The 26,051-nt window shown below is 39.8% G+C and overlaps 2 protein-coding genes across 13 annotated transcripts in view; one reads left to right on the top strand and one right to left on the bottom strand.

Annotated features, from left to right (window-relative positions):
* The window catches only part of RNF17 (ring finger protein 17), a 40,891-nt gene extending 35,207 nt beyond the window's left edge, over positions 1-5,684 (top strand). For all 7 annotated transcript variants that reach the window (XM_017831674.1, XM_017831676.1, XM_017831677.1 and 4 more), the window contains exons 32-37: positions 724-834; positions 1,395-1,545; positions 2,520-2,655; positions 4,049-4,238; positions 4,614-4,715; positions 5,503-5,684. In XM_017831674.1, coding sequence (XP_017687163.1) covers positions 724-834; positions 1,395-1,545; positions 2,520-2,655; positions 4,049-4,238; positions 4,614-4,712 — 687 coding nt within the window. In that variant the 3' untranslated portion in view covers positions 4,713-4,715; positions 5,503-5,684. The remainder of the gene's footprint in view (positions 1-723; positions 835-1,394; positions 1,546-2,519; positions 2,656-4,048; positions 4,239-4,613; positions 4,716-5,502) is intronic.
* Positions 5,685-6,757: 1,073 nt separating this feature from the next.
* On the bottom strand, positions 6,758-25,595 carry CENPJ (centromere protein J). Of its 6 annotated transcripts, none has more exons than XM_017831690.1 (17): positions 25,500-25,595; positions 23,432-23,938; positions 21,379-21,502; positions 20,274-20,570; positions 19,541-19,685; positions 18,063-18,168; positions 16,155-17,772; positions 13,332-13,464; positions 12,380-12,545; positions 11,101-11,340; positions 10,397-10,496; positions 9,162-9,256; positions 8,390-8,488; positions 8,137-8,277; positions 7,918-8,002; positions 7,704-7,824; positions 6,758-7,154 (listed from the first exon to the last, which is right to left on the bottom strand). In XM_017831690.1, exons 2-17 carry the CDS (start codon positions 23,807-23,809, stop codon positions 6,962-6,964), a joined length of 4,041 nt encoding a protein of 1,346 aa, XP_017687179.1. In that variant the 5' UTR covers positions 23,810-23,938; positions 25,500-25,595; the 3' UTR covers positions 6,758-6,961. The 6 variants fall into 6 exon arrangements, with proteins under 6 accessions (XP_017687179.1, XP_017687176.1, XP_017687177.1 ...); XM_017831687.1 differs by having other exon boundaries at positions 6,759-7,154; positions 9,159-9,256; XM_017831688.1 differs by lacking the exon at positions 25,500-25,595 and adding an exon at positions 24,822-24,928 and having other exon boundaries at positions 6,759-7,154; positions 9,159-9,256.
* Positions 25,596-26,051: the final 456 nt, after the last annotated feature.

The following is a 26,051-nucleotide window of genomic DNA, read 5'->3' as shown; positions in this document are numbered from 1 at the left end:
TACAATTTGAAATTTTACGTTTTGTACAATTATGTACAATTATGCTGTATAGGAGCATAATAGGAGCTGCATTCATGGCCTGTGATCCAGCTGAGCTATGTGCATAATTTAATGCACCAAGGATTATTTTGTTGTGAACCAAATGCATTAATGACACGTAGAATTTCAGACTGTAAAATACATGATTCTAAAAGAGGACGCTATGCTACTGAGAAAATATGTATCTGTGCTCTACAATATCTGTTGCCTTTTTGAAAGAGTGATAATTGTGGTGGCTGAGTTCATTTATTCTTCGCCTCACTCTTAAGGGATAACTTGCTCTGGCAAACTGCAGGAACACAGGGGCATGGCATTTAGGACTATCTGTGCTAATTAATTGCTATGATTTTAGTTTTTCTTTATAATTTTTTTTCTTTAAATGGAATACATTTTTAAATTAATAGCAATCTAGTTACCATGTCAGTATGTTCATATAATTTCAAATATATAATTTTTGTTTTAAAACTGTTAATTAACTAGTTCTCTTACCTTTTAGCTAAAGCTTTTTAAAAAATACCTCGTAAGTGTTGAAAGGAAAAGTTGAGTAATATTTTTTCCATCAAGGACACACTGTTTATTATTATACACATTCTTAGGTAACTCCTTTGAACCCAGAGTCATACCAAAGCTAGTTTCCATTTTGTTACTAGATGTGATGCTCAGCTGAAGTCTGTCTTGGTCTAGGTGCTCTTTGCAGGAGACGCTCATGTTTTGCCTTCATACATGTTGCCACCACTACCTGTTCCAGGAGATACCTTTCGTGTCAGAGTTTCCCATTTGGTGTCTCCTAAGGAGGTAAGTCTTGTAGACATCTTGCATATGTTGCAGTCCCATCAAGCTGCAACAGTTGGCTAACAGTTTTAGAGCATTAGAAAGGTTCCAAAACGGTCCTGAGTTATTGATGCAGGTGGTTGTGCAGGGCAGGATCTGAATGAACTCTTAATTGAAATACCTGCATGGGTGGGGGCAGAGAAATACTAATCATTTCTCTAAAAAGGAGCTTTAAGAGTTACTGTGCTTCTGTCTGGTACTTACCCTGTATAATAAAAAATTAGGTCATTGGATTTTAATCTGGCAGAACAATAGTGATTTTTGTGTAAGCTCACATAATTTTCTGTAGTTCTAGTAGTCTCCCAGACAAAAGGCAGAATGTAATGTGCATTGATCAAGCACAGGATTCCTATGTGGACTTTGAATGTTGAGTGATGAAACAGAGAAGAAAAGGGAGCAAGGATGTGCTGAACCTTTCAAACATGGGAACAAGTAATCTTTGGATAATTGTTGATCACCAATGGAATTTGAAGTTTCTAAGTCATTTGCAAAAATTGTAACATGAGGGCCTTTTCTTGGAGTAGGTTTACATTTGCCTTGATCCTTCTGAGAACCTTACAAAGCAGTCTGCCACAGAGGGAGCTGCCAGCAGTGACTCAGAGAGCCTTGATATGGCCCTGAAGTGGTGCAATAAAATTGTGGAGTCTCTTCCTCTTCTAACAAACTTTGAAAAAGGTACATTAATGTGTTTATTTTCCCTGTTGTTTCATGTGGATGTACCAAAAGCCTGAATTTCTTTTTGAAGAATAGGAGTATTTATATTTCTATGCATCTTTAAATAAAACTTTCTGAGAGTAAGGAATAACACCGCACTGTAGTCATATGATACGCTATAATAATGTTTTTACTTGTCATTAAATTGAGGCTTTTGTGTAATTCTGATCCACTGGAAAATGATGGACAGAACTCGATTCTGATGACTGTTAAAGTTATGAATTGAGTTTTGATGGCATTTGGTAGTAATGGAACTTTTCCCTTAAGGAGCCTGTCACTGAAGCTGTAACTGTGAAAACCTTGCTATTAAATATTCCAAAGACAAAAGTTGTGTATGGAAAAGGATGTAAGCAAGGTTTAGAAGTTAACGTGAACCCTCAGGAGCATGACTTTAATTCTGGATTTCTCCATTTAGGCAAAAAAATGGGCTTTAATTCTCTTGTCCACAACTGTTGGGTCTAAAATAGCGTGAAGTATGTGGGTCTAAACCTTGGTGAAGAAAACAGTTGCTCCTAGTACTTGGTTCTACTAACAACTGAAATTCTGGTTCAGGTTTTAAGCAGCATCTGCCTCATGTCCTGCAGACTTATGTCTATTCTCTTACAGATCGATCTTTTTACTAACTGAAATGTGCAGCTGAGTCCAAGTTGAGAGGTTTTAACGTTAAACTGTTTGGATCACTATCTTTACCAAGCAATTTGCTGTTATTTTTCATCATTGCCATGTGAGGTAGAGAAGCTTGACTTAAATTGCATACTGGTGATTGTGAATTAGAGTTCAGAGAGAATTAGAGGATGCACAGAACAAAATCATACCATGAATTTAAGAAAGAAAAGGAAACTTAGTCTCTGTCACAGAGTAAAGTGGATTTTCAAGTTCAGTTTGTACTGCATTGAGTATTCTGTTCTGCGGTGTTCCTTTTTTTCTTTTTACAGAACTGCCTTGCCTTGCAGAATATGTGGATGGCTTATGGTATAGGGCAAAGCTCCTCTCTATTATACAGCTTATCCCTGTTCAGATTCTGGTTCAGTTTGTTGACTACGGTAATTATTTAGTTGCCCCAACAAACAGGTAAATATATAAGAAAAAATGCATGTAAAATGTTTGTGTGTATGTATATATACACTTACACTATTAAATATGTACTTGCAAATAAATATTTTACATCTATTATTATTTATTTTTATGTAACTGCATATACTTTATAATTTAGCATTGGATTTCAGTTGCAGAGAAGGTGGGTTGGCTGGTTAACTAACTTCTGTCTGCAGAGTGTGGGGTTGTGCACCTGCTTCTGTCTCAGGTTGTTCCAAAAAACCCATTATTATAAGATCAGATTTCTCCATTATCTCTGCTTAACCTGTGAGTAGGCTCAGGAGTATAATCTGCTTCTGCACCCAAGAAGCTTACTCAAAACAAGGTGCACAAAAAAAATCCTCTGATCCTGTGAGAACTGCAATCTGCACAGAAGATAGCTGGGGAATAAGATAAAAGGATAGGGGAGTATCTGAGTGGGACACACCCTGCCCTGCTTGTGTGGAAAATGGAAGTTCAAATCCCTGTTCTGTTTGGTACTGAGCCACACTAAGAATTGCTCCTGTGCTGACACACAGATGTCAGCTGAGTGTATCAAACACCCCAGGCTTTTAGGGTCCCCTAAGCTTGTCTGAATTTCTCACATACGCGTATATATGTATACACACTCACAATGAATATATGTATGTGTGTAGATAGTACTGTCATACACCTGTATATAATACATATATATAGTACATATGTACGTATTTTTTATATGTACTGCTTATTCACACTGACTTGCTCTTGAGTTCATTGGGGAATCTACAAATCCTTGCTGAAGACAAAATGGGATTTGAACAACTTCCTGCTTCACATACTGTTGGGGTTGTGGGAGACAGTGTGTTTTATTTCAGGGTTGCGTTTCCTGCTCTGCTTCCCCATTCCTTTGCTTCTGGGTTAGAGAGATAGAAGAATGGGGAGATGATAATACAGACCCAAGGTACCTATTTCCAGTAGTGTGTCTAGAGCACATTCAGGCATGAAGCACTTTGTACATGACATGAAGGTTTGTGGAGCCTGCACTGTGATGATTTGCACTTGGATTTCTGTGCTGAGGTCTTTGTTAGGCACTGGAGACTCCTCCCCAAGCACTGTGGTGGGGAGGCAGTTTGTGCCAGGTGGGCCGAGAGGTCTGTAGGATGCTGGACTGCTTTGTGATTGTTATTGTGCTAAGTCCTTGCTGTGCTAAGTAAGGCCTGGGCCTGCCTGCCAGAGGAATTGTTCAGTCTGATGCTGGCATGTTACCACAGAGCAGGGAGTCTGATCCCAGTTTCCACACTGTAAACCTACTACATGAACCATTCAGCAGTCTGTCCTTACATCCTTACTGAGAGTTGAGCTTGACAGGTGGATTGTTGGGGACAAACACTTCTCATTTTTGTTGTAGATTGCGTCACATACCTTACTGTCTCCTGAAGTACCCTGTTCAGGCAGTACGAGTTCTCTTGGCTGGATTTAAACCTGCTTCAGATGACAAAAACACAAAAAGAATTCCTTATTCCCCAGAATGGAGCCTGAATGCATTGTGGGCTATGGTGGACTGCGTGGAAGGAAAACGTCTCTCTGCTTCCATACTTGTGAGAATCACTTTGTTCTTTTTTCTTTTTTTTCTTTTTCCCCTCCTAGCTCTTGCTCAGCCTAAAATTCTTACTAGCACTCTAATTTTTAAGTATTTATTTTACTGTTTACCCTCATAATTCAAAACTGAGAACCATTTACTTTGGAGGAAGGCTAATGAAGAGAGAAAATGATGTGATGCTCTTTCTAAACCTGCAGTCAAAAAGTTTTTGAGCATTCTTGCTGTTCTAAAACCAGTTTTATTTACTTAAAAACTAAGTACTCTCTGTATATTCACAGTTCCATTTAAGCAGTGAGTATAGCCAGTAAAATAACTTTCAATATTGGTTAGCTTGAGATTTAAATCTGTTATTTTCAACTCTGTCAACTTTCAGACTCTTTCACCAGAGGTCACCATTTCTTTGTATGGAGATGACAAAAAACTAGTTCATCTGAAACTGATAGAAATGGGACTTGCAGAGTTGGATGAGTGACATGTAAGTACAGTGACTATGAACTACAAGTTCATACTATTCTGGAAGGATGATTTCAGAAGTTTAAAGCAAAGTATAAACTGCCAGTAATGTTGACAACTAGAATTTATTTTAAAAAAATACCTTCTGTCCACTTTCACTCTGTTAATGAAATATTTAATATAAAACAAAAAGCTGTTAAAAAAATTATTTTATTTACATACTATTACTGAAACCCACAGTTACAGGTTTAAGAACTAGCAAGTACTGAAACAAAGAGCCCTAAAGTGATACAACATAAAGAGCTTTTGCTGCCAGTAACTGAAGAAGGTAATTTGCAGATGTGTGGCAGAGCGCTCTGTCCATATGATAAAAATTAATTTTATTTTAGGCATTTGATCTCAATGGCAGGTGCCAGTGGTTACTCAGGCAAACATCTGTGAATGACATGTTGATGTCCATAGATCTAGTCAAACATGGAATATTTTTAATTAAGAGCTTTACACTGTGTTATCCATAGAGAACAGCGGAGACTTGGATTTTCAGATTTCTTGGCTGACTCTCTTATCTGGTATTTTTTTCCTCCCATTTAATAAGCACTCTTCTAATAGATGTTTACAGATAATGTTCCAAACATCCTTAAGTATTGTTCTGTGAACCCTTTTCACAGGAGTAGGTAGAACTAATGTACAGTGGTAAAGAAACAGATAAAAAGCTGATGCTAGGCACGGTTGTTCTAGTACCTTGTTAGAAGACTTGAAGGGAAGATGATAGTTCTGTTATTGTGACGTAACTCCTCCTTGTGTTTCAGGTTTATTTGATGACAGACATCTCCAGCACCAGTCTAGGATAGGGAGCAAACAGTTCGGGTGGGGGAGCACTACTGTCTTTATTCTGAACCATGTTTGCATTGTTGCTGTTTTCTGTTTCTGTTGTTACACCTCTTTCACTTCAGAGTTTAGGGAATAAAGTTTGTTCAGCATGCATCTGAAAGCTTGTTTTCCTTTACTGCTACAGTGTGTAAGGTTTGTTTGGATGTCTCTGTTGTACTAAATCTTCTACATGCAAAGCTCAGCCCCTTTCAGTCTCCCTGTGGAAAGTTTTGTCTAGATCATGGAGGAAAACACATGCACAATGAAGACTCCACAGCCTCTCCAGGCAACTACTTGCAGTGCCCAGTCACCCTCACAGTAGAAAAGCCTCTTGCTGTTCAGAGGGAGCCTCCAGTTTGTGCTCACACACACATATCCTTACCCATCTGTATCCTCAAGCTCCCATGAAAGAAAGCAAGGGTACAAAGCTGGCCTTAGCAGTGGTGCCCAGGTGTGCTGTGAAGGCAGCTTACCAGGCTAGACAAGCAGTTCTCACTGCTTCCCCATGAGTACAAAATGGCATAGACAAAGTAAGGACAGAGCTTGCTTTCACTGAGGAGAAAAGGGGGGGGGGAGCAGAAGGGACAAGGTGAAGAAAGTGAATACCTTCTACTGTGCAAGAGAATGAAATGAAGTTTTCACCATCCACAGAAATGGAATTGGGGCAGCCAGCCTGGCAGCAACCCTTTTCTAGAGTAAGTACTGCAGAATTTTAAAAGACAAGTCAGCTTAAAAACATCTGTGAGGTGGGAGAACTGGATGAGATGACCTTTGTTAATTTTCTGGTGTTTCTGAGTAGCTTGGAGAATTAACTTGTCCCCCAGTCTCAACCTGTCCTAGCCTTATGAATATAGATGAGCAGTTTATAGAACAGATTTTGTGGTCTGTGAATGCTGTTGCCTCCTAACTGAGAGATGAAAAAAAATATTACGAAGGAAAACGAATAGCCTAAGGCTTACTGGAGTGCTGCCATTCATTTACTCTTTTAAGTCAAGCAGTAAGTAAACTGACACCCAGGCTCTTAATTCTGGCCACCTGCTGTATTTCACCACAGCAGGAGTTAAAACAGCATGACTTGGATAGAGGAATCTTCTGTTAGATGTCTAAAATAAGGTAATCTACAGCTGTTAGATTTCCTCTGACAGCTGATTTTAAAAAACAGCCTTTAAACCACACATGCCAGAATACTGAATCAATAAACTGCTCCTTAAAAGTTGGAATGGGAAAAAAAAATTGGCAAAACTCTGATGTTGTAGCACTCACTTAAAAATAAATTTATTTTGTAAAAACTATAAACACTATATATACACAACAAGCTTAAAGGGTTTTTGCTTCTTGTTTACAGAAATGTACATTATTTTTGCTGATGTCTTAACACTTCAGCAGTTTTGACACTGCCTACAACTTAGTGTCCATGATAATATTTCCATCCTTGTCCTTTACTCTGACTCTCCCAGAGCCATACTTTGTTTCCTGCTGTCCATTCATGTACACAGTCTTGACAGAACCATCTGGGTATTCCCGTCTCTTGAACTGTGATGTATGTAGTTCTCTCTGGCCATTATTGAACTCTATAGTTTTGCTTCCATCTCTGCATTAAAGGGGAAAAAAAACAACCAGTCCTTTGTAAGGATCATACATAGGCTTAAGATGAATCTCAGAACAGCAATTGTGCAAGCCTAAATCAAGTAAGAATTTTAAGAAATACAGTATTTGTGGAAAAATCTGTTAAATATCATCGCAGCTGGTCATACTCAAAAACCTGTTTCTGCAAAACTGACATGGCTTCTTGTGAGCCTCTACTGCTCTTTCTCTGCACTAAATCCATTGCTGCAACAATCCAAGAAAAGATTAAAACTGGATGTTTTGAGCACTGTCAGTCAGACCCACTTCCTAGTCCTGTTCTCCTGTGTTTTCTAGAATTACATACAAATCAGAAAAGTCTCCCAGGTCGGGACAATACACTCAGGCATTCAGGCTTGTCTCCTCCAGGCTACCAAAAGAAAAGCCCAAAACTCAAGCAGTAAGTACATGTTCACAGTACAGTGCATTCAAATGTAAACTGGTAGAACTAGATCTGTCACCATATAGTGCCCCTGTCCCATCCCCAGGCCAGGGGACCCAAGAAGGGGAAGCTTACGGCTGAACACGAACAATGGTACCATCTGGAAGGATACTTTCTTCTTGTCCATCTGTAAATAAGTTCTTAATAGTTTGATCAGGGAAGGTAATTTCCTTCTTGCCATCAGGATAATGCTTCTCTGAAATATATTTTGAGACAAGATGCTTATTACACAAATACATAGATATCTATGGGCACTAATTCTGACAGGTGGGTTGGATGTTTTCTTTACCTATTTGTCCATTTGAAAACTGCAAGACCTCTAAGCCATCAGAGTATGTAGTATGTGTAGTCTTAGCATCGGCATAATAATAAATCTGCAGAAAACAGTTCAGATTTAACATAACTAGTAAGAAATTTTAAGTATGTGTGTACATGTATTTAATAAGTGTTTCTTTATATATGTTTAATAAATATTTATTGAAAAAGCCTGAAGATGCAGGATACGTACCACTGTTTGATCAGGCATAACCTGCTTCACATCCCCATTGAAGAAGGTTATAGTTACAGTCTTTCCATCAGAACCCACTTTTTTCCATGTTCCATTGGGAAAAAATACAAGGTGACAGCCATTTTTCAAAACTTGCTCAACCTAATGAAAACGTTGCAGAGAGGTTAGTATTGAGCCATCATACTTTATGTTGTCATTCATCATTCATAACAGCTGTCTTCCTGAATTTCAGAGTGACAAGCTCTTATTTTACCTTTCCATCAGGATAAGTAGTTTCTCTCTCTATCTCTTCACTGCCCATATATGCAGGACCAGATGGTAGTGACACATGAGCTTCGTTAGGAGAGATGTCCTGAGATGACAAAAAAACTAAATCAAGCTTTGTATACATTTTTTCCCCAGGCTGACAGGTATTTTAGGAAACAAGGAGCATTGTGGGAGGAAGACAAGTGTGGGAAGGCATAACCACAACCTGGAGTTTAAGCAACTCCTAGTATAATTCAAGTGGTAAAACAGACTCAGACTCAGCAATAATTGGTTGACCCTGGTCAGCTGTAGTCTGAACTAAAGTGGAATTCAATGGTGTGTTGTAGCATGGTGCTCAGTTTCCTTAAGAGATCCACATTAAGGTATGAAATGATGAAGTTCCATAAAGCCTGAATGTTACCTACAGCAATTAATGTAAGAATTAATTCAACTACTTACAAGATCCTTGCACAGTTGCCCTACATGGAGCATATAAACACCCATCTTTTTTAACTTTCTTAAAGGGTAAAACATTTTGCAAAATTCAAAAAAGCAGGAGATTATTAGTTTATTTTCTTTCCTGAGACAAAGAATAATGCATCTACTAGATATAGGTAAAACACTCTTCATTGACTAGCTGTTTTCTGGTATGACCGTAAAAGTTGAACATCAGAAGGTGAGTCAACAGCCTTATCAGTCACCCTCCAGATACTCATTTAAATACAAATAACATTTTCTTTTAGGTTTTTTCCTCCCCCTTAAAAATCAGGACTTACTACCATAAAAGTCTTAGAAGAATCTTCTACTGCTGTTATTGCCTCAGAGTTGCTTCTGTCCTTAGCAGGTCCGGATGCAGGTGTTCTAGAAAGTTTTCCTACTCAGATACATGTAACAGGTTAATTGGACACTGAAATTAAAGTATGGTTTAAGTGTTACAATTATATATGAGGTCAAGTTGTACAGAACACCTACATTTCTTAAGTGCAGTAGTAACTGAAAGTAGCATATTTATTGAAAGAATCAGCATGTGCCAATAAAAGAATCAGTCACTACCATTGCTTCTTGTGTCAGCAAGAATCTACAACTGAAGAATCATTGCAATAGGCATAAACACACTTTCTTCTCCTATTTCATCTCTGTAGATTTACAAAGGATTCCCTCCCCTCCCCCCAGGAACTTAGACATTTTTAGTTACGCCTTGTAATGAATAAAATAAGATTAATACAACCTTTTTAACAGGAACTGATCAACATACTTTTCCCATGTCTCTCCTGTCAAATTACCAAAATAAAAACGTCTCCAATTCTGGAACATACTCCTCTAACATGTAACATGATGGTTGGTTGAGCTGTCAGAAGTGTCAAAAAATACCCTGCAGTTACTTTCCATTGATTATTCATTAGGAAGGCAAACAGGCTTTACTCCTAAATGTGAACAAGGAATACCTGCTACAGCATTGCCCATACGATTATAGATCCTGATAACAGAAGATTCAGAAGAGACACAGCAGTTCCAATGCTCTCAACACAGTCATGTAGAAGTTAGGAAGAAATTCTTCACTGGGAGGGTGGTGAGACACTGGAACAGGTTGCCCAGAGAAGCTATGGATGCCCTACCCCTGGAAGTGTTCAAGGCCAGGTTGGATGGGGCTTTGAGCAACCTGGTCTAGTGGAAGGTGTCCCTGCCCATGGCCAGACGGTGGAACTAGATGATCTTTGAGGTCCCTTCCAACACAAACTGTTCTATGATTCTGTGATCTAATCAACAGCTTGGAGAACACAAATGATGAATGCCATTTTGGATTACAGAAAACACCTTCTGCTATGCTCCAGACCACCAAATATGACCAGAAGCATTCTCACTCTGAGATTGGTCTCATCACAGCTTTCTCCAGAATCCTACCCTATGCTCAAGCCCATTACTACTTTTGAGGTGGTGATGCACTCCACAAAGCAAAAATTCACATTAGTTTTAAAGACTTAACAGAATTCTCTGATAAGAAAAACATTTTTACCTTTTGCCTGAGAATAACTTTTGCCATTCATTTTGCTGCACTTCTGTACTGGAAGAAGCAGAGATGCAGTTTGACTTTTGGAGCCTCTATTTGGTAGACACTAAAAGAAAGGGAGTATCTGTGGTTTATGTGACGTAAAACTGTTCATACAGCATCAACAAAATTTATTGACCATATGACATGAAAGTTAGTGGAAGCTTTTTTCACCAACTATACATTTTTGAGACTTGGTCAGCAGAAAAGCTTATGTGATGTAGCCCAAACTGCACTTTGGAGCTCTTCCTCCATCTGCTCCCTCACTACCAACAACTACGGAATGTTAATTTGGTGCAAGCAATTCAGAATAATAGTTACAGCTTCAAAACTTAATATAACTGCTTTAGACAGCTGTGAACTCCCTGCTTTTTGTGGTTGATCCTTAAGGGGCAGAAGGTCACAGGTTAGACCCCACCAATGATTTTTCTCTTATAACTGCATAATTTTGAATTTCTAAGATGAGTTCCTCAACAAAAGGGATGTTGCACATTGTGAACATTCACATCTGGAAAGAATGTGACATTAACAAAATTCTCTGTCACCACTACTGTAGTCCCCACATTATTAAATTAAACAGCTAAGTTGTAGCTATTGGAATCCAAGTATATGACACAAAACCCATGAGTATTCACACAGATATATGTAAAACACCAAAATTAATAACGTACAGATTCTGCTCTTTTTAAAGCCATCGCAGAGTTTTCTATTTTCCTCTTGCTTCCAGCAGCTTCTGTTTTCTTCCAGGTTTCTAGACGGAACTTCTCCATAATTTTGACTTCTTCTTTTAGCTCCAAATTCTCATTTACTAAAGCTTCTATTTGATCTTTCAGGCGCCGATGGGTAGTTGACCATTTTGCCTCTTTTCGTTTTAAATCTTCCTGTAACTCTGCAATCTGTTGTTTTAAAGCCTTAGAAAAATGCACATTTAAAAATTAAAGAGCTTTCATTTTTTAATATATCAAAATATTTTTTTAATTTCTAATAGAAATACAAGCACACAAAAAAGGCACAAGAGTGTAAAAAAAGTAAGGTTAACTTTGTAGTGCAGAGGGTGAAAGACAGGAGAAGTTTTCTTCCCTGAAAGAGATTTACTTTAGACTACCAACTTTATAAGCTCAACTTCTATCACAGTAATTGTTTTTACTGCTCTCTTGGCATCCTTTACACTTAATAGATTGGCCAGTACAAATACACTTGAGACAGAAACATTAAATCATTAAGGCTACCCTTGACAGGGCCCTTCAAAAATCTTGGCACAGGAAAAACAAGGGAGGACACAGTCACACAAAACACACGTAAATCTGCACAGCCAGTTCAGTCTTTTGAAGTAAGGAAAATGTGTAGGGAAGGACGAGGGAAATCCCTGTGTGGTGCTTAATGTGACTTGTCTGTACATCTCGTACATGATACATCCTGACAGGGAAGGAACAAACAATCTCTGATACCACAAGATAAAAAATGTAACTCTGAAAATGGTAGAAGATTACCACATCGACTGTACAACAGTTAGAATAAAACTGTGCAGTTCTACTTTGCATTTCGATCCACTACCATGAATAAAAACTCACAACTTAATATTTTAACTCTGGTCATTTTGTTTCAAAGTTGAAGATCATTCTATCACAGTCACAAGCAGTTTTTACTATGGAAATGTGACAAAAAGATTTGCTTGTTAGGAGTTTTTGCCTTAAAAACCATCAAACAACCTTGTGAAGACTGTAGTTTTCTTCCTCAATTGGAATGATTTAGATTGGAAAAAACCTTCAAGATCATGGAATCCAACTGTAAACCCAGCACTGCCAAGTCCACCACTATCCCATGTCTGCTACCAGTTCTCATCTTGGAATCACTTGTAAACTTTCAACTAAGTTACAACATAGTTGTTGACTGCCTTTAATTGAATTTCCATGTTCCTGTGTGGACTAGAAGAATAATATGTTCTTATACCTGAATTTCATCACGTTCTTTTTTATCTGGAATTGCTCTAGCTTCTGCAGTATATTTTTCAAAAACTTTGCGCTCCTTTTGCAGTTTTTTCATTTCCTTTTTTTTATATTCTTCTATTTCAGCCAGTTCTTGGGCTTTCTGCTGCTCAAAGTCTGCAATTTCTTTCCTATAATTATGAAACAAAGTTGTTGTTTTAGCCCAAATCTACTTCAAATCTGGATTTTAAGAAAAAAAATGAAGACTCAGTATTTTGTGGTCATTGATTCCAACCCAACATCTATTACCTCCAGGAAGACTTACCTATAAATGGTATTACTTATTTAAGGAGTAAGAATTATCACACAGTTAGTGTTTGGAGTCCAACAATTTATATTTTTATATCTTCTAGTCACAAAAGTTATCCTGAATTTAGAAAAGATTTGGCTAAATATTCCATTCCTCTAAAAGTACGAGGGAAAAGAATCTGCCAATAGCAGAAGGTCACAAATCAAACATCAGCCAAAGACACAATACCGTTTCCAAACAAAAGTGGCTGTGGTAGGAACAGGTGTGCCACATTTAAGTCATCAGAGGCAATTATTCTACTCTGTATGTTGCTTATAAATGCCCCAGTACAAATTAAAAGATTCTCAGTTTGTACAAACATCCAATCCAAAGCAAAAGCATCAGTCATGTTAGTGTGAAGATCAGTTCTGCAAGACCAATTTAGGACTGTGTTATCCCTCAGAACAAAAGTACACAAATTCTCTCAAGTATAACTTTTAATGGTAACATATTAACCTAGCAGAGATTCTTAATACTGTAATTTCTGTCTAAGTCTCTTGACCAATCTCTGCTGTAACTGATACACATGAATTGTTTACCTGTGCTGTTGGTATCTAACTGGACATCGTGATAGTCTGCAACATACTATGTAAGTGAATGCAACCAAAATGTTTCATTTAAAAATTACCTGATATTTGCCAAGGCCTGCTCTCTTTCTTCACGGAGTTTACTTAGAGTTGTGTTTTCAGCTCGGAATCTCTCTATTTCAGTTTCCAATTCAGTGAGTCTCTCTCTCAGTAGCTGGGATGGAACAGTATTTCCTGTCAAAGCACAGCCAGATGCACGTTATGCATCCGTAAGACTGAAGAAAACAATTATCACCTACCAGCTTAAAAATTGTAAAAAAAAAAAAAATATTTTAGAGACAGTAGTAACATTGTAAACTCTTCTACTATTCAAATAACACAGAAGTTAACGTTTTAAAGCATTCTGTACTATTTACTGAAGTACCTCAAATATTGAGTAGATCTATCATCCCTGTAGTACTTTTAAGTATTGAATACATCGGTCATCTTCATAGAACTAACATATATTTGGAACTGGATGTGAAGGGCTTCGCATCAAACCAGAGAAATAAAATGAAGGCATAAGGGTATAATGAATGTACATGGTAAATGTGTATGTACATGTACATACTACATATATGCACCAGTGTGAAGGCATATCAAATAGGAAAGTTTACGGTTATAAGTTTTTTCAAGTTTTACTTACAACAATGTCTGCTCACACTCAACACTGATGCGAAATCTCTTGCAGAGGCTGATAATAGGAAGGTTTTTTGTGGGCTTTTCTGCCATCCCAGTTTGCTGTTCAGTCCCTGCTTAACAATCCCAGGGTTTTAATAGTCTGAGTATGCAACATAAGAGCCTAAATATTGATGTTGCAGTGTAGATAGTTGCCTTGTTATCCTTAAATACTCTCAAATTCTGTAAAAAAACCCCTACCCCTCTTCCTGCAAACATCTAGCAGGTACCTTTAAACAACCCTACACAATCCATTCTCCAGAAAACAATAAGCAGAAGTAGCAGCTTTCCTATGAATCACAGAATATTCTGAGTTGGAAGGGACCCACAAGTATCATTGAGTCCAACTCCTGGCCCTGCACAGGACAATCCAAAAAATCATACCATGTGCCTGAGAGCACTGTCCAAACATTTCTTGAACTTTGTCAGGCTTGGTGCTGTGACCATTTCCATGCGGAGCCTGTTCCACTGCCCCACAACCCTCTGGGTGAAGAACCTATTCCCAGTATCCAACCTAAACCTCCCCTGACACAACTTCAAGGCCATTCCCTTGGGTTCTATCACTGGTCACCACAGAGAAGACATCAGTGCCTCTCACAAGGAAGTTGTAGACAACAATGAGGTCTCCCCCCAGTCTCCTCCAGGCTGAACAGACCAAGTGACCTCAGCCGCTCCTCATACAGCTTCCCCTCAAGGCCCTTCACCATCTTTGTTGCCCTCCTTTGGACACTCTCTAATAGCTTGTGTTGTGGTGCCCCAAAACTGCATACAATATTCAAGGTGAGGCTGCACCAGTGCAGAGCAGAGTGGGACAATCCCCTCCCTCGACCAGCTGGCAATGCTTTGCCTGATGCCCCCCAGGACAGGGTTGGCCCTCCTGGCTGCCAGGGCACTGCTCACTCATAGTCAGCTTGCTGTCAACCAGCACCCCCAGGTCCCTTTTTGCAGCACTGCTTTCCAGCATCTCATTCCCCAGTCTGTACAAATGTCCAGGGTTGCCCCATCCCAGGTACAGAATCCGGCACTTGCCCTTGTTAAACTTCATACAGTTGGTGATTGCCCAGTCCTCTAATTTGTTGAGGTCTCTCTGCAGGGCCTCCCTGCCTTCGAGGGAATCAACAGTTCCTGCCAATTTAGTATCATTGGCAAATTTACTCAGTGTACCTGCAAGTCCTATGTCCAAGTAATTTATGAAGATGTTGAAGAGCACAGCACCTAAGATGGAGCCCTGTAGAACCCCATTGGTGAGAGGTCTCCAGTCTGATGTCACCCCATTCACTATTACCCTTTGTGCCTGTCTCATGAGCCAATTGCTCACCCACCACATGACATGTATATCCAGCTGTGTGCTGGACATTTTGTCCAGAAGGATACTGGGAGAGATGGTATCGAAAGCTTTTCTGAAATCCAAAAAGATTACATCAACTGGCTTATCATAAAAACCTAAACAAAATCCTAAACATTCACTGGATCAGCATTTGAAACCAAGATCACGACCCTACAGACAGAAGATTTAAATGGGAGGCTGCGCCTTCATGCTTTCACTGAACAACTCCATGTTTTATGATAGCAGAAACACAACAGCTTCAACAGGAAGTTTTAGAGGCAGTCCTCCACAGACTGTAACCATATGGATGAAATCAACTTGGGCAAAGCAAAGAAATGAATCCACATTTCCCATATTCCACATGAATTCTCTAGATACTATACTACACTTTGATAATACGGACAGGGCTGCCACTTCCTTTTATTTTATAAGAGGAACAAGCTAACCTAGCAGTCCATAGCATTAACCTACTGTAGTGTAAATGCACACTGTAGTGGAAAGGGAGGTACCACTTCATTTTTGGCTTGCCTTTGATACTTTCCTTGATTCAGAAACAGTGATCAAGCAGCTCCAGATCAAGTTACTTCAGTGAGCTGATCTGACAAAAAACTAGCCTCCAGAGGGGAAAAAAGAAAAACTAAATAATAAAATAAAAATTAAATGTTTTCACAAATTATAGTCATTCTGCAATCTGCATAATCATCAGACCTGGCATCAGACACGCAACCAGAGATGTAAGGGGAGAATAGGGCCATTCCCTGCAGCAGAAGTCTGTACTTACACCCTTTGGTGCAATGTCAGGTTGCAGCTTAAGCACTAGAAGGAAAGACTTGTAATATATGTCCTCTTCAACATTTCCTACCAGTTGCTGTTCTCTCACCTCCTGGATCCTGTTCCACATTCGATTTGGTTTCACGTTCCAAGTGACAGCCTGCCTTCTGTTTCGGTTTCAGTGAAGGAAACAGTTTCATCATCAGGTTTGATACAGGAGGTCCATTTGAATCACTGTCCACTGCAGACTCTTTGGACATTTCATCTGCTTTCTTTGAGGCAACTTTTCTCTTTATTGCTTTATCTGGGACAGGTGAATCATTCTGTCTGGGAAAGTCCATCTGTGAAGGTATTCTAGTGTATTTTTCAGGTAAATCACTGCTAACATAATTTTCATCAAGATCACTCCATGTTCTTTCATCATCAAATTCAAACTTACTCCTCCTTAAACATGACACACTTCTGTGATCGTCGGTAGCTCTTCTAATCTTTTGCTTTGACAGTGCACTGCAATCTTTGTCTGACAAGCCAAGGTCAGCATCTCCATTTATGCTTTCTTTGCTGATGTCTGTAACAGAACTTCCACAATCAAAAAATTCCGGATCACTTTCTCTATGGCTCACAAAGGATGTCTTAGCATCCTTGTTGTCATGCTTCAGTGTGGCCTCAAATCTACTCTCAGAATCTGTAGTAGTATCACCGCTGCCCTCATCTTCATTTACAGTCCAGTGATTACTTTTTAAAACAGGAGCTGTTTTCACAGAAGAAGCTGAAAATATTACATTGTCTGTTTTATTTAATGGATCATTCATTCTAGAATCTGCTCCTGAATTTGAGACTGAGTGCATAACTGGGCTATTATGGATATTTTCCTGTGCTATGCAGTCTGCCCTTTCATTTTTCTCATTTGTGAGTTCGACAGTCAGCACCTTTACTTGCTGCTGTTTTGCCTTTATAGGGGTAGAAGACATTCTACGGCCTTTTAAAGTTTGCAGATCTCGATCCAAGACCCTTTGCACAAATGAGGAATTACTTGAGAAAGATAATTCATCTGCAGCTTGTTCTAGAAACAAAAACTCATCTAATTCCAGAGTCTCTTTTTCTTTTTCTTTTTCCCAGTTCTCCAGCTTATTCTGAAATGAAATTTCAAAAGATAGTTCTGAATCTTTTACAGGGTGACCTATAGTATGTTTAGAATTAGAGAAGGCACTGGCCAGCTCTTGAGACAACTGAGACTTTTCTGTGCCGGGCAATTTGGTTTTGATTTTGCCAGTATTAGACTTAGCAAATTCTACTCTGTTCTCTTTATTTTCTGTTTTGTTATTAATTTCTGATGCGTAATAATCTCTCATCTGTCCATCATAATTTTTTCCTGATTGCATTTTTGTTTCTAATGGCAAGATATTTTCTCCATTGTGATTCCTGAGTACCACCATCTTCTGAATAGGGCAATGTTTTGCTTTATTGGGGTGGTTGTATTTTTTACACGGTGCAAAAGGATTTTCAGAAACCAGTTCTTTGCCAGGAGACATAGTTTTCTTCTGTGTTTGTGATCTGTCCACTTTAATAACATTTCTGTCATCTGAAGCCCTTTGTTGAAGTTTTGAGGTGTTTTCTCCGAGTTTTGTAATTTTAGATTTGGCATTAGTGAATCTTGTTAAGCCTTCTCCTCTTTTCAGGAAGGGTCTTTTGGTCACTGGTTTTTGAACAGCTGATCCATTTGTCTCCTGAAAATGAGTAAAGAAAAGTAAACCACAAAATGTTAAAAAGCTCCTCACACAGTATGAAGATTTCTTCAAATAAACCTCACATTAGAGTAGGAATTTAGATGGTACATTTCTACTGGATTTCTAAAGACTTAAACAAGTGGAGTATTTGACACTTACTGTTTTATTTTTAGGAATGCAACATGTTAGCTTTCAATACCAGCATGTACCCTGTACATTTTTAAGCACCTATCACATCTTGACACAAAACAGAAAGATGAATAAGGTTTTTAAAAATATTAATAAATAACCTGCAACTTCTGGTTTTGCTCCAGACGCTGCTCTTCTAGTTGTATCTGTTCTTCCAAGAATTCTTCAAAGGTCTGTTTCTTCTCATGTATTGCAGCTTTAATAGGTCTAGTGTAATTAAAGAAAAAAATATATGAAATAAGCCTATAACAACTCTTATAATTCTCTATAAAATAAATATGTTTAACATCACTGCTATTCAAAGAGCTAAGGTGTAATTGTATAAAAGATGACAAATCATGAGGTGTTTCAGTCATTAGGTTAATCTGAGAAATGCATTTTAACACTACATGTTTATCTTTTGAGAAACAGTTTATCAAACCCCTGCAACAGTTAATACACATATATAAAATATATTGTATGCAGGTTTTGGGTTTCTTTCACTTTTCCTCTCTCTGCAGGTCTGCAGGTCCCTGTCAGGACCCTGCTCCAGCACGGGCCTCCCACAGGGTCACAGCCTCCTCCAGGTATCCACCTGTTCCAGCATGGGTCTCCTCCACAGGCTGTAGGTGGATCTCTGCACCCCTGTGGACCTCCATGGGCTGCAGGGGCACAGCTGCTGCACCATGGTCTTTACCATAGGCTGCAGGGGAACCTCAGTTCTGGTGCCTGGAGCACCTCCTGCCCCTCCTTCTCCACTGGCCCTGGTGTTTATACTGTTGTTCACATGTTCTCCACTCTTCTCTGGCCGCAATTTCATTTGCACAGTAACTTTTTATTTCTTCTTAAGTATGTTATCACAGAGGTGTCACTGTCATCCTTGATGGGCTCGGCCTTGGCCAGTGGCAGGTCCACCCTGGAGCCAGATGGCATTGGTTCTACCAGACATAGGGGAAGTTTCCAGCAGCTTCTCACAGAAGCCACCCCTTAGCCCCCCACTACCAAAACCTGGCCACATACATGAGAAGGCTTCTGCCATAAGCACTGTCATTAGTTCTTAGCCATATACAGACATTTCACAGAATCACAAAATGGTTTGAGTTGAAAAGGACCTTAAAGATCATTCAGTTCCAACCCCCCTGCCACGGGCAGAGACACTTTTCAATACACCAGGTTGCTCAGGGCTCCATCCAAACTGGCATTTAACATTTTAAACAATCTTAACTCCTGACTAAAAAGTCACAGTCACACTCCTCCTTCATGTTACCACTTTCAGCACCTAACAGTGGATAGGAGGTTGTAATAAACTGTGAACAATAATTATAACTGCTTATATACTGAGCTATACTAAAACATGCTTCTAAGCTGGCATTACCCCAGGTTGCACACACACACACCTCTTCCTCCAATGCAGAACATCACATCTTTTACAGCACAAGCAATTTCAAGCAAGAGCCTTTCTTACTACAGGTCACCACAGTATCCAGAAAAATTGAATCCTTGGTTGAGAAAGCTACACAAATTGCGAGTATCAGACTCTTCTAATCAGGACTCAGAATTCAATTATTGATAAGAACTGGGTAAGCATGGTCTGAATTACCTTTCCTCTGTATTAGTCCGCAAATGTTCACATCCGCTGGAATTTTCAGAGAGATCTGCAATTCCCACACATAAAGAATCAATGTGATTATCTTCACTCTCCATTAATAGTTCCATCTTTTTTTCTGGACACCACATGTTTTTTGCTATGAAAGTAACAGAATTTTCTTTTTGTCCCAACAACAAATCAGTTTTCAGCACATACTTTAACCAGCATTCAGGTCAGATTAAAACCAGAAGGGAGCTTCACGGCAACGTCATCTTAATTCCTACACAAAATAGTCCTAAGATTTCCCCAAATTAATTTTTATTTGAATTTGCACTTTCTTTTTATGGGAACATCCAATTATGCATTAAAAAAATTCCACAGACTTTAAATAATCCATTCTGATTGTTTATCTTCTTTGCTATTGTTAATGTATGGCTTAAAAAAATAAGTGATCAAATTTTGATGTCTGCTCTACTGAAGAGCTCTCTTATCAAGCTTCTGTTTCCCACATATGTATGTATAAATTGAGAAGAATTTGATTTTTGTCTCATACTGCTTTTAACAAAGCTCCCATGGACAACAACAGGAACACTCTGAGGTTTGTAAGCTGTCAGTAAACCAACCAATAAATCAAGTAAACCAACAAAAATCAGAAGATCTTCAAAATAAGCAGTATAAAATGATGCTCAGTAACTATAAGGGGAAAATAACCCACCACCAATTTATCTTTCTATAAATGACTAACCAGTAATGTATTTGTCTTCCTTGTTGTTCAAACAATTTGGTCTTTTCATAGGCACACATGGACCTGGCTTTTCACAGGCAGACACTTCTGAAAGACTGTTCTTCAAAGATGAAGTGCATTCTTTGTTGTTTAACTTTGGTAAAGAATCACTGTCTTGTGTATATGAAGCAACAATCGGAGCATGAGTTCTGTCTTCAAAGATATTCTGATATCCAGATGATGGCAATTGGTGTAAAGTTGTTAAGCCTGATGAATGCCCAGGTCTTAGCTTTTGACTTTCAGCTGTTAGAGCATAGCCTTGAAATTAGAAGAAAAAAATGGCTGTGTCATTGTATTTGTATTACAACACTACTGTTCCACAGGAGAAAAGAAATGGCACTGAGGAACAAGACTGATCACCCAGCCTCCATTCTTACATTACTGATCAAGAATAAGTGATTAGGCAATCTTGCTTTTGTTGTCCTAAGATAAAAGCCCTAAATGAATTGTCTCAGAAAATCATTTAAATCAGGTTGAACTGATACTGCCAAGAGAAAAAAATACCACTGCTCGACTCTAAAAGCTTTTTCCAGCCAAGAACTGTCCCCTCTCTGTGCACACAGCAAACAAGACTGGAAAACTGATACAAGTTACAAGTGTTTGTTTTTAAATACAGATCAGCTTTCTAGTCTAGTTCAGATCATTACCTGAACACTATGTGCATGAACACAAACACCAGGGAACTTCATTTGGCTACACTGCAAGTTTAAAGCAATCAAAAGTACTGTGAGAAACAGTTAATCAGAAAGGAAAGTAACTTTGTTTTACACTTTATAATTAATACGTGTACTTCAAAACAAGGGCTCACATCACAGTGCATATTGATCAAGTTACAATTACAGTTGGCATTTTATAAAAACAAGACGGTATTCCTTCGACAGCAGCACTCAATTTTTCAGGCACTGAAGCAATGCAACATTTATCTTTGACTAATCAAGTCAAAGATGAAGACTAATCAAATCTTAAGATGAAGAACACAGAATACACTTTAAGATTTTAACTGGAAAATGAGATTAAATTTTTCAGTTTATTCGAAGTACGTCATGTGCTTTTTTTCTCAACTTACCATGAGCTGCTGTCTGGCCAGACACCATGCTAAGTAGCTTCTGCTGCTCTTCCATTAGCCATTGAAGTTGCTCCATCTGTTGTTTCTTTAGCTGTTCCTGTTTCTGTCGTTGCAATTCCTTCAGCTTTTCAAACAAAAAAATAAATGTATTAGGGGCTAGGTTTATTTAGAATGTGCCACAGGATTAGCAGCACCAAGACAGCAGGTATTTATTGTTTTAAAGATGCTCCATTAGGCCAGTGTAATATAGAGAAAATTAAGAATTTTTCTATCTAAGAATACACATGCTATTTCCACTTTGCACGATTAACAGTTCCACTAGTCTTTAATTGACCAATCTGCAAAAAATAGAAATCAGAACATTCATTTCTACTGCATGGGAAAAACATTTCAATCCTGCTCTTTCAATGTCAACTTCTACTATGCTGTGTTTTTATTAAAGTATTAAATACTTCATAATAATTAAAGCTTTAGAAAAAGTGGATTTTTTTTCTTTCCTCTCTCTAAGGTCTCAGTTACAGTGAACAATACTGATGCAAAGGAACAAGAGAGGGGAAAGAGCACTGAGCAACATTAAGACTCATGAAGCTACTTGAAAAAAAAAAAAAGAATTAAAATGCTGATTAAATTCAGTAATCCAATCTTCATTTTCTTGTGCAGCAGGAGTCCCTGGCCCTGCCTCAATACCAACTTTGAGGGTCATATGAAGGCAGGGCGTTCTGTAAGCTACCAAACCACAGCAATGGGTGGTGAGCCTCTGTGTCTATCTTTGTATCTCTCATGCATACATATGTGCTAGTTCCAGCTCCTCCAAAGGAAAGGTCTGATGAATTCCTTCCACAGATCAACAACTGGACCACAACTGTCATTCAACAGGTAAGAAAAAAAACTCCCTTGAATTTCCCTTGTAGTCCCAGTATAAACAGAAGGCACTATGCAAGTAGAAGTTGTGAGCTAGTGATCAAGATCCAAAGATCACCCGAGTCTCACCTCCAACCCCTTCACTTACTAAATTAATCATACCTGTTCTGATAATAATATCCTCAGAAAACCAAACTGAAAAAAATCTCATGCTGTGACAAGCATCAGATTATTTTTTTGTTAGAGACTGTCAATAACTTAAGATACCAATTAACCAGCTAATATTTGTCATTTAGCCACTGACTGATACTGCTGACAATATTTAAAAAGTGAATAAATATTTTCCTATCATGTAAAATACAGGACAAAACTTTTATAGCATCAGGAAAGTTGTGGAATTCTACTCTAGAGACACGCGTGCTCTCTCTCTCTCTCCAGTGGAGTGAACAGACACAGAGATTAGTGCTGATGTAGCTGCTGGCCGAGTGGACAAGGAGGTAAGAGTTCTTAATCCTTAACAGTAAGATCTATTAAAGTGCTGCTGAACACTTTCAGCTAACACAATTTGTATCTAGTAATTGGGAAGAGCTATAAGCACACATACAGACACTTACAGTGGATTACCTGACATTCTTGCATTAGAAAAAAAAGGTAAGTAACATCATTCCAGATCTTTTTGTCCTGATGTCTTGGATACTTTAGCACATTCAACACTAACAACTCTCTTCATCTAAACGGAACCAGGTATATCAGTGTTCACATCTACTTTGAGAACTAACAAAAGATGTTGCTATAGATACAAGAACATATAACTTCACTACGTTGTGAATACTTGTGGTGAAATACTACCACTGTAATGACCAGCACCCCATTTCCACAGCTTCAAGTGAAGAAACAATGGTACATTGTAAAACTGTGTGCACCTTTAAAGTTAAAATGATTTTGAGAAAATTTAGCTTTAAACTGGAACCTTTGCCACCTGGAAACAATGGCAGTTAGACTCTCTGTAACTGCACATCAGGAGGAGGACAACAACTTTTATGTGCACGTAACCGTAACTTAGGACTTGCTCTTTAAGCTTGCTGTGGTCTATACATTGCAAGGAGTTTGCTTACTTCCAGACATGACAAATCAACTGCAGGAAAAAACTAAATCTTAATGGGTGTAAGTCAAGGAATTCTAGGACTTTTACCTGTTCAAGCCTTTTTAAGAGTGGGTCACTGTAACCAGATTTTTTCTGACCGTCCACTTCACCACAGACAAAGTCTGGTTTAGAGCTTTCCACATTACATGCTGCTGCTGGAAAAGATGTTCCAGTGCTGTATTGCTGAAGTGTATGAGAGCTGCCAGACTCTTCACACAGGGAGTCATCACTTACAGAACAGGCGTCTGAAAGATGCAACACTTCGGCAGGTAAAGCTGTGATATTTTCAGGTCCAGGTAACAAATTTTCTTTCTTGAAGTTCAAACCTGTAAAACTGGGATCCAACAAGACTCCAGCACGGGAACTATTGAACATCCAATGTGCAATGAAGTTCTGTTCACCACTCGGATTTTCAACAGTTGGCATCTTGTAAATGGTACTCCAATTTCTTTGCTGATTAGCATTAACATAACAATGTCACGTTATGTAGGGTTAGGACAATATAAATTTCAAAGTTCCAGGTACGTGGTATGGACAGTTATCTACTTTTAGCACCTAAAAATTAAGCAGATAAACAAAATAAGAAATCTACAATAACAGATTCCCAGTAAGCTACCCTCTTTTAACCAATCTGGTGTATTTATAAAAATACATCACAATCAATAGAAAGCATTTAGACAAGAAGTAACAAACACTTTCTGTGCAGAATATAAACATAATCCAACTCTTAATCATCTTATTTGAGTGCAGTTGATATCACTTCAAATACTACAATGCTGAGTATAATATTCTCTTCAGTAATATAGAGAAGGATTCAGAATTTCCTTTAAACACTTGCAACAAAAGAAGACAGGTGATGAGTTGAAAGATTTCCCCCACAGGACACTCATATTAATGCAAAGTTTCAAATATGCCCGTCTAAATACAAACATTTTACTACCTATATTTCAATTCAACTCTATCATTTTTTTGTATTCCTTTGTTTCTCATGGAAACTCTACAACCGTGCTGCCTGTTAGCTTCTTTATCCCAAAAACTTTCTTTTTTTTTTTTTTTTTGTAATCCATCCAAAAGAAAGTTTGAAGACTGCAACATATCCTAAAAGTACCATAAACCATGAATGAATTCAGGTAGGGAGGAAACTAAAAGTGACTTCCTCGTTTAGGAAGAAAAAGAGACAGAACTGCTGCCGATGACAGTGTGGGGAGCCTGACAGTGTGGGGAGCCGGGCCACTCAGCCCTGCTATCTCAAACTAGCCGCAGGGCAAGTAACCCTCTGCTTGTGCATATGGTGTGTCAGGGGAAACACAGAGGAAAGAAGGGGCAGGGGACAAAGGACAGGCAACCACAGCAGCCCAGGCTCAACAGTCCTGGTGATCATGAAATAACTTCATAAAGCTTCCTTGTTCCCAAGGGACCAGTTCATGTCAGCTCTCACTTAAGTTTCCTACTGTAAAAAGGCTTATGCTTCCAAGCAGAGTTTGAAAGCACGACTGGGAGAAACAGCGCAATTCCCTTATTGAGATGTTTTCCGACTGCCTTCTGTTTTGTGACGCTACGGGAAGTTTCCCAGTGAGGTGCAGATTCCTGCAGAGGCAAATTCAAGCCCTCAAGGTCCACGGTCTGTTTTACCCGTCACCTTTCGGACACCCTCTGGGGGCCGCCTGCCAGTCTGAACCTTCCCAGGAAGTTCACGGCAGCAGCATCTTCCAGAGGTGCCAACCGCAGGGGCTGGCAGGGATCAGGCCGACCCGTACCGGGAAGGAGAGGAGGGACAAAGGAATCCCCGCAAAGGTCGACAGTGGGGAGACGAGCATAGCCACGTTCCTCAGCCGAGCCGAGTGGTCGGGCCCGGTGCCCTCCTTCCCTCACGGACACGGATACCGCCCTCACACAGGACGCCCTAAGTGCTCCCACAGCGCCCGCTGCTCCCCCGGCCGCGAAGCACCCGCACCGCGACAGCTCCGACCCGCGGCCCCTCGCAGGTAGCGGGGCGGCGGCGGCAGCCCCGGCGGCAGCCCCAGCCCCAGCCCCAGCCCCAGCCCCGGTGCCGCTCCTCACGGTGGTCCCGCAGCCGAGCCGTCCCGGCCGCCAGCCCTCTCCTTCGATTACAAACCTGCCGCCATCGCACAGCCTCCCGGCGCCACAGGCGGGCACCGCCCCGGCGCGCGGCACGCTGGGAGCTGTAGTTCGAAGGCCGTGGATCCGCCCGGGGGCCGGGCCGGGAAGGCAGGGGTTTGGGACTACAGTTCCCGAGAGCCCCGCGGAGAAGAGGCCGTTAATAGGCATCAACAGCGAAAGCTCTGCCCGGCTCCTGTCCGGGAGTGTCGGGGCGGGAAGTGGCGGCGGGATTCGCTCCGGAGCTGGGACTGCTCCTGGCTCCCGAAGGCGTTCCGCGGGTCCAGGTGACTCTCGGGTCCTCCCCGATGACAGCCCTTTGGGGGGCGGAGCGGAATGTATCTTGGGTCAGCGCCGCTCTGCTGCTGGGGTGAAGCTGCCGGAGTGAGACTTCCAGCGTGCTGTTCCTGCGGCTACTCACACATTTTAAACTTGAAATAGCGGCAGGAACGCAAAGATAAGTGGGCAAAAAGCAACCCCCGGCTCCCCAACGTTTTGTGCTTTAGGTATGCTTTTACTGAGCGAAATTAATGTTTTCCTCTAAACTCCA

The sequence above is a fragment of the Lepidothrix coronata genome, unplaced genomic scaffold (assembly GCF_001604755.1).
Source record: "Lepidothrix coronata isolate B3197 unplaced genomic scaffold, Lepidothrix_coronata-1.0 Scaffold194, whole genome shotgun sequence".
In the NCBI taxonomy this organism is placed as follows: Eukaryota; Metazoa; Chordata; class Aves; order Passeriformes; family Pipridae; genus Lepidothrix; species Lepidothrix coronata.
Note: the sequence above shows the minus strand (reverse complement) of the source record. Positions and strands in the feature narration are given on the sequence as shown.

Coding starts and splice junctions, on each gene's coding strand:
- CENPJ (XM_017831687.1), bottom strand. CDS start 23,809: ATGCCAACTGTTGAAAATCCGAGTGGTGAACAGAACTTCATTGCACAT. Junction 18,169..19,540: donor CGGACTAATACAGAGGAAAG/GTAATTCAGACC, acceptor TAATTACACTAG/ACCTATTAAAGCTGCAATAC. Junction 8,489..9,158: donor CTTCTAAGACTTTTATGGTA/GTAAGTCCTGAT, acceptor TTGTCATCTCAG/GACATCTCTCCTAACGAAGC.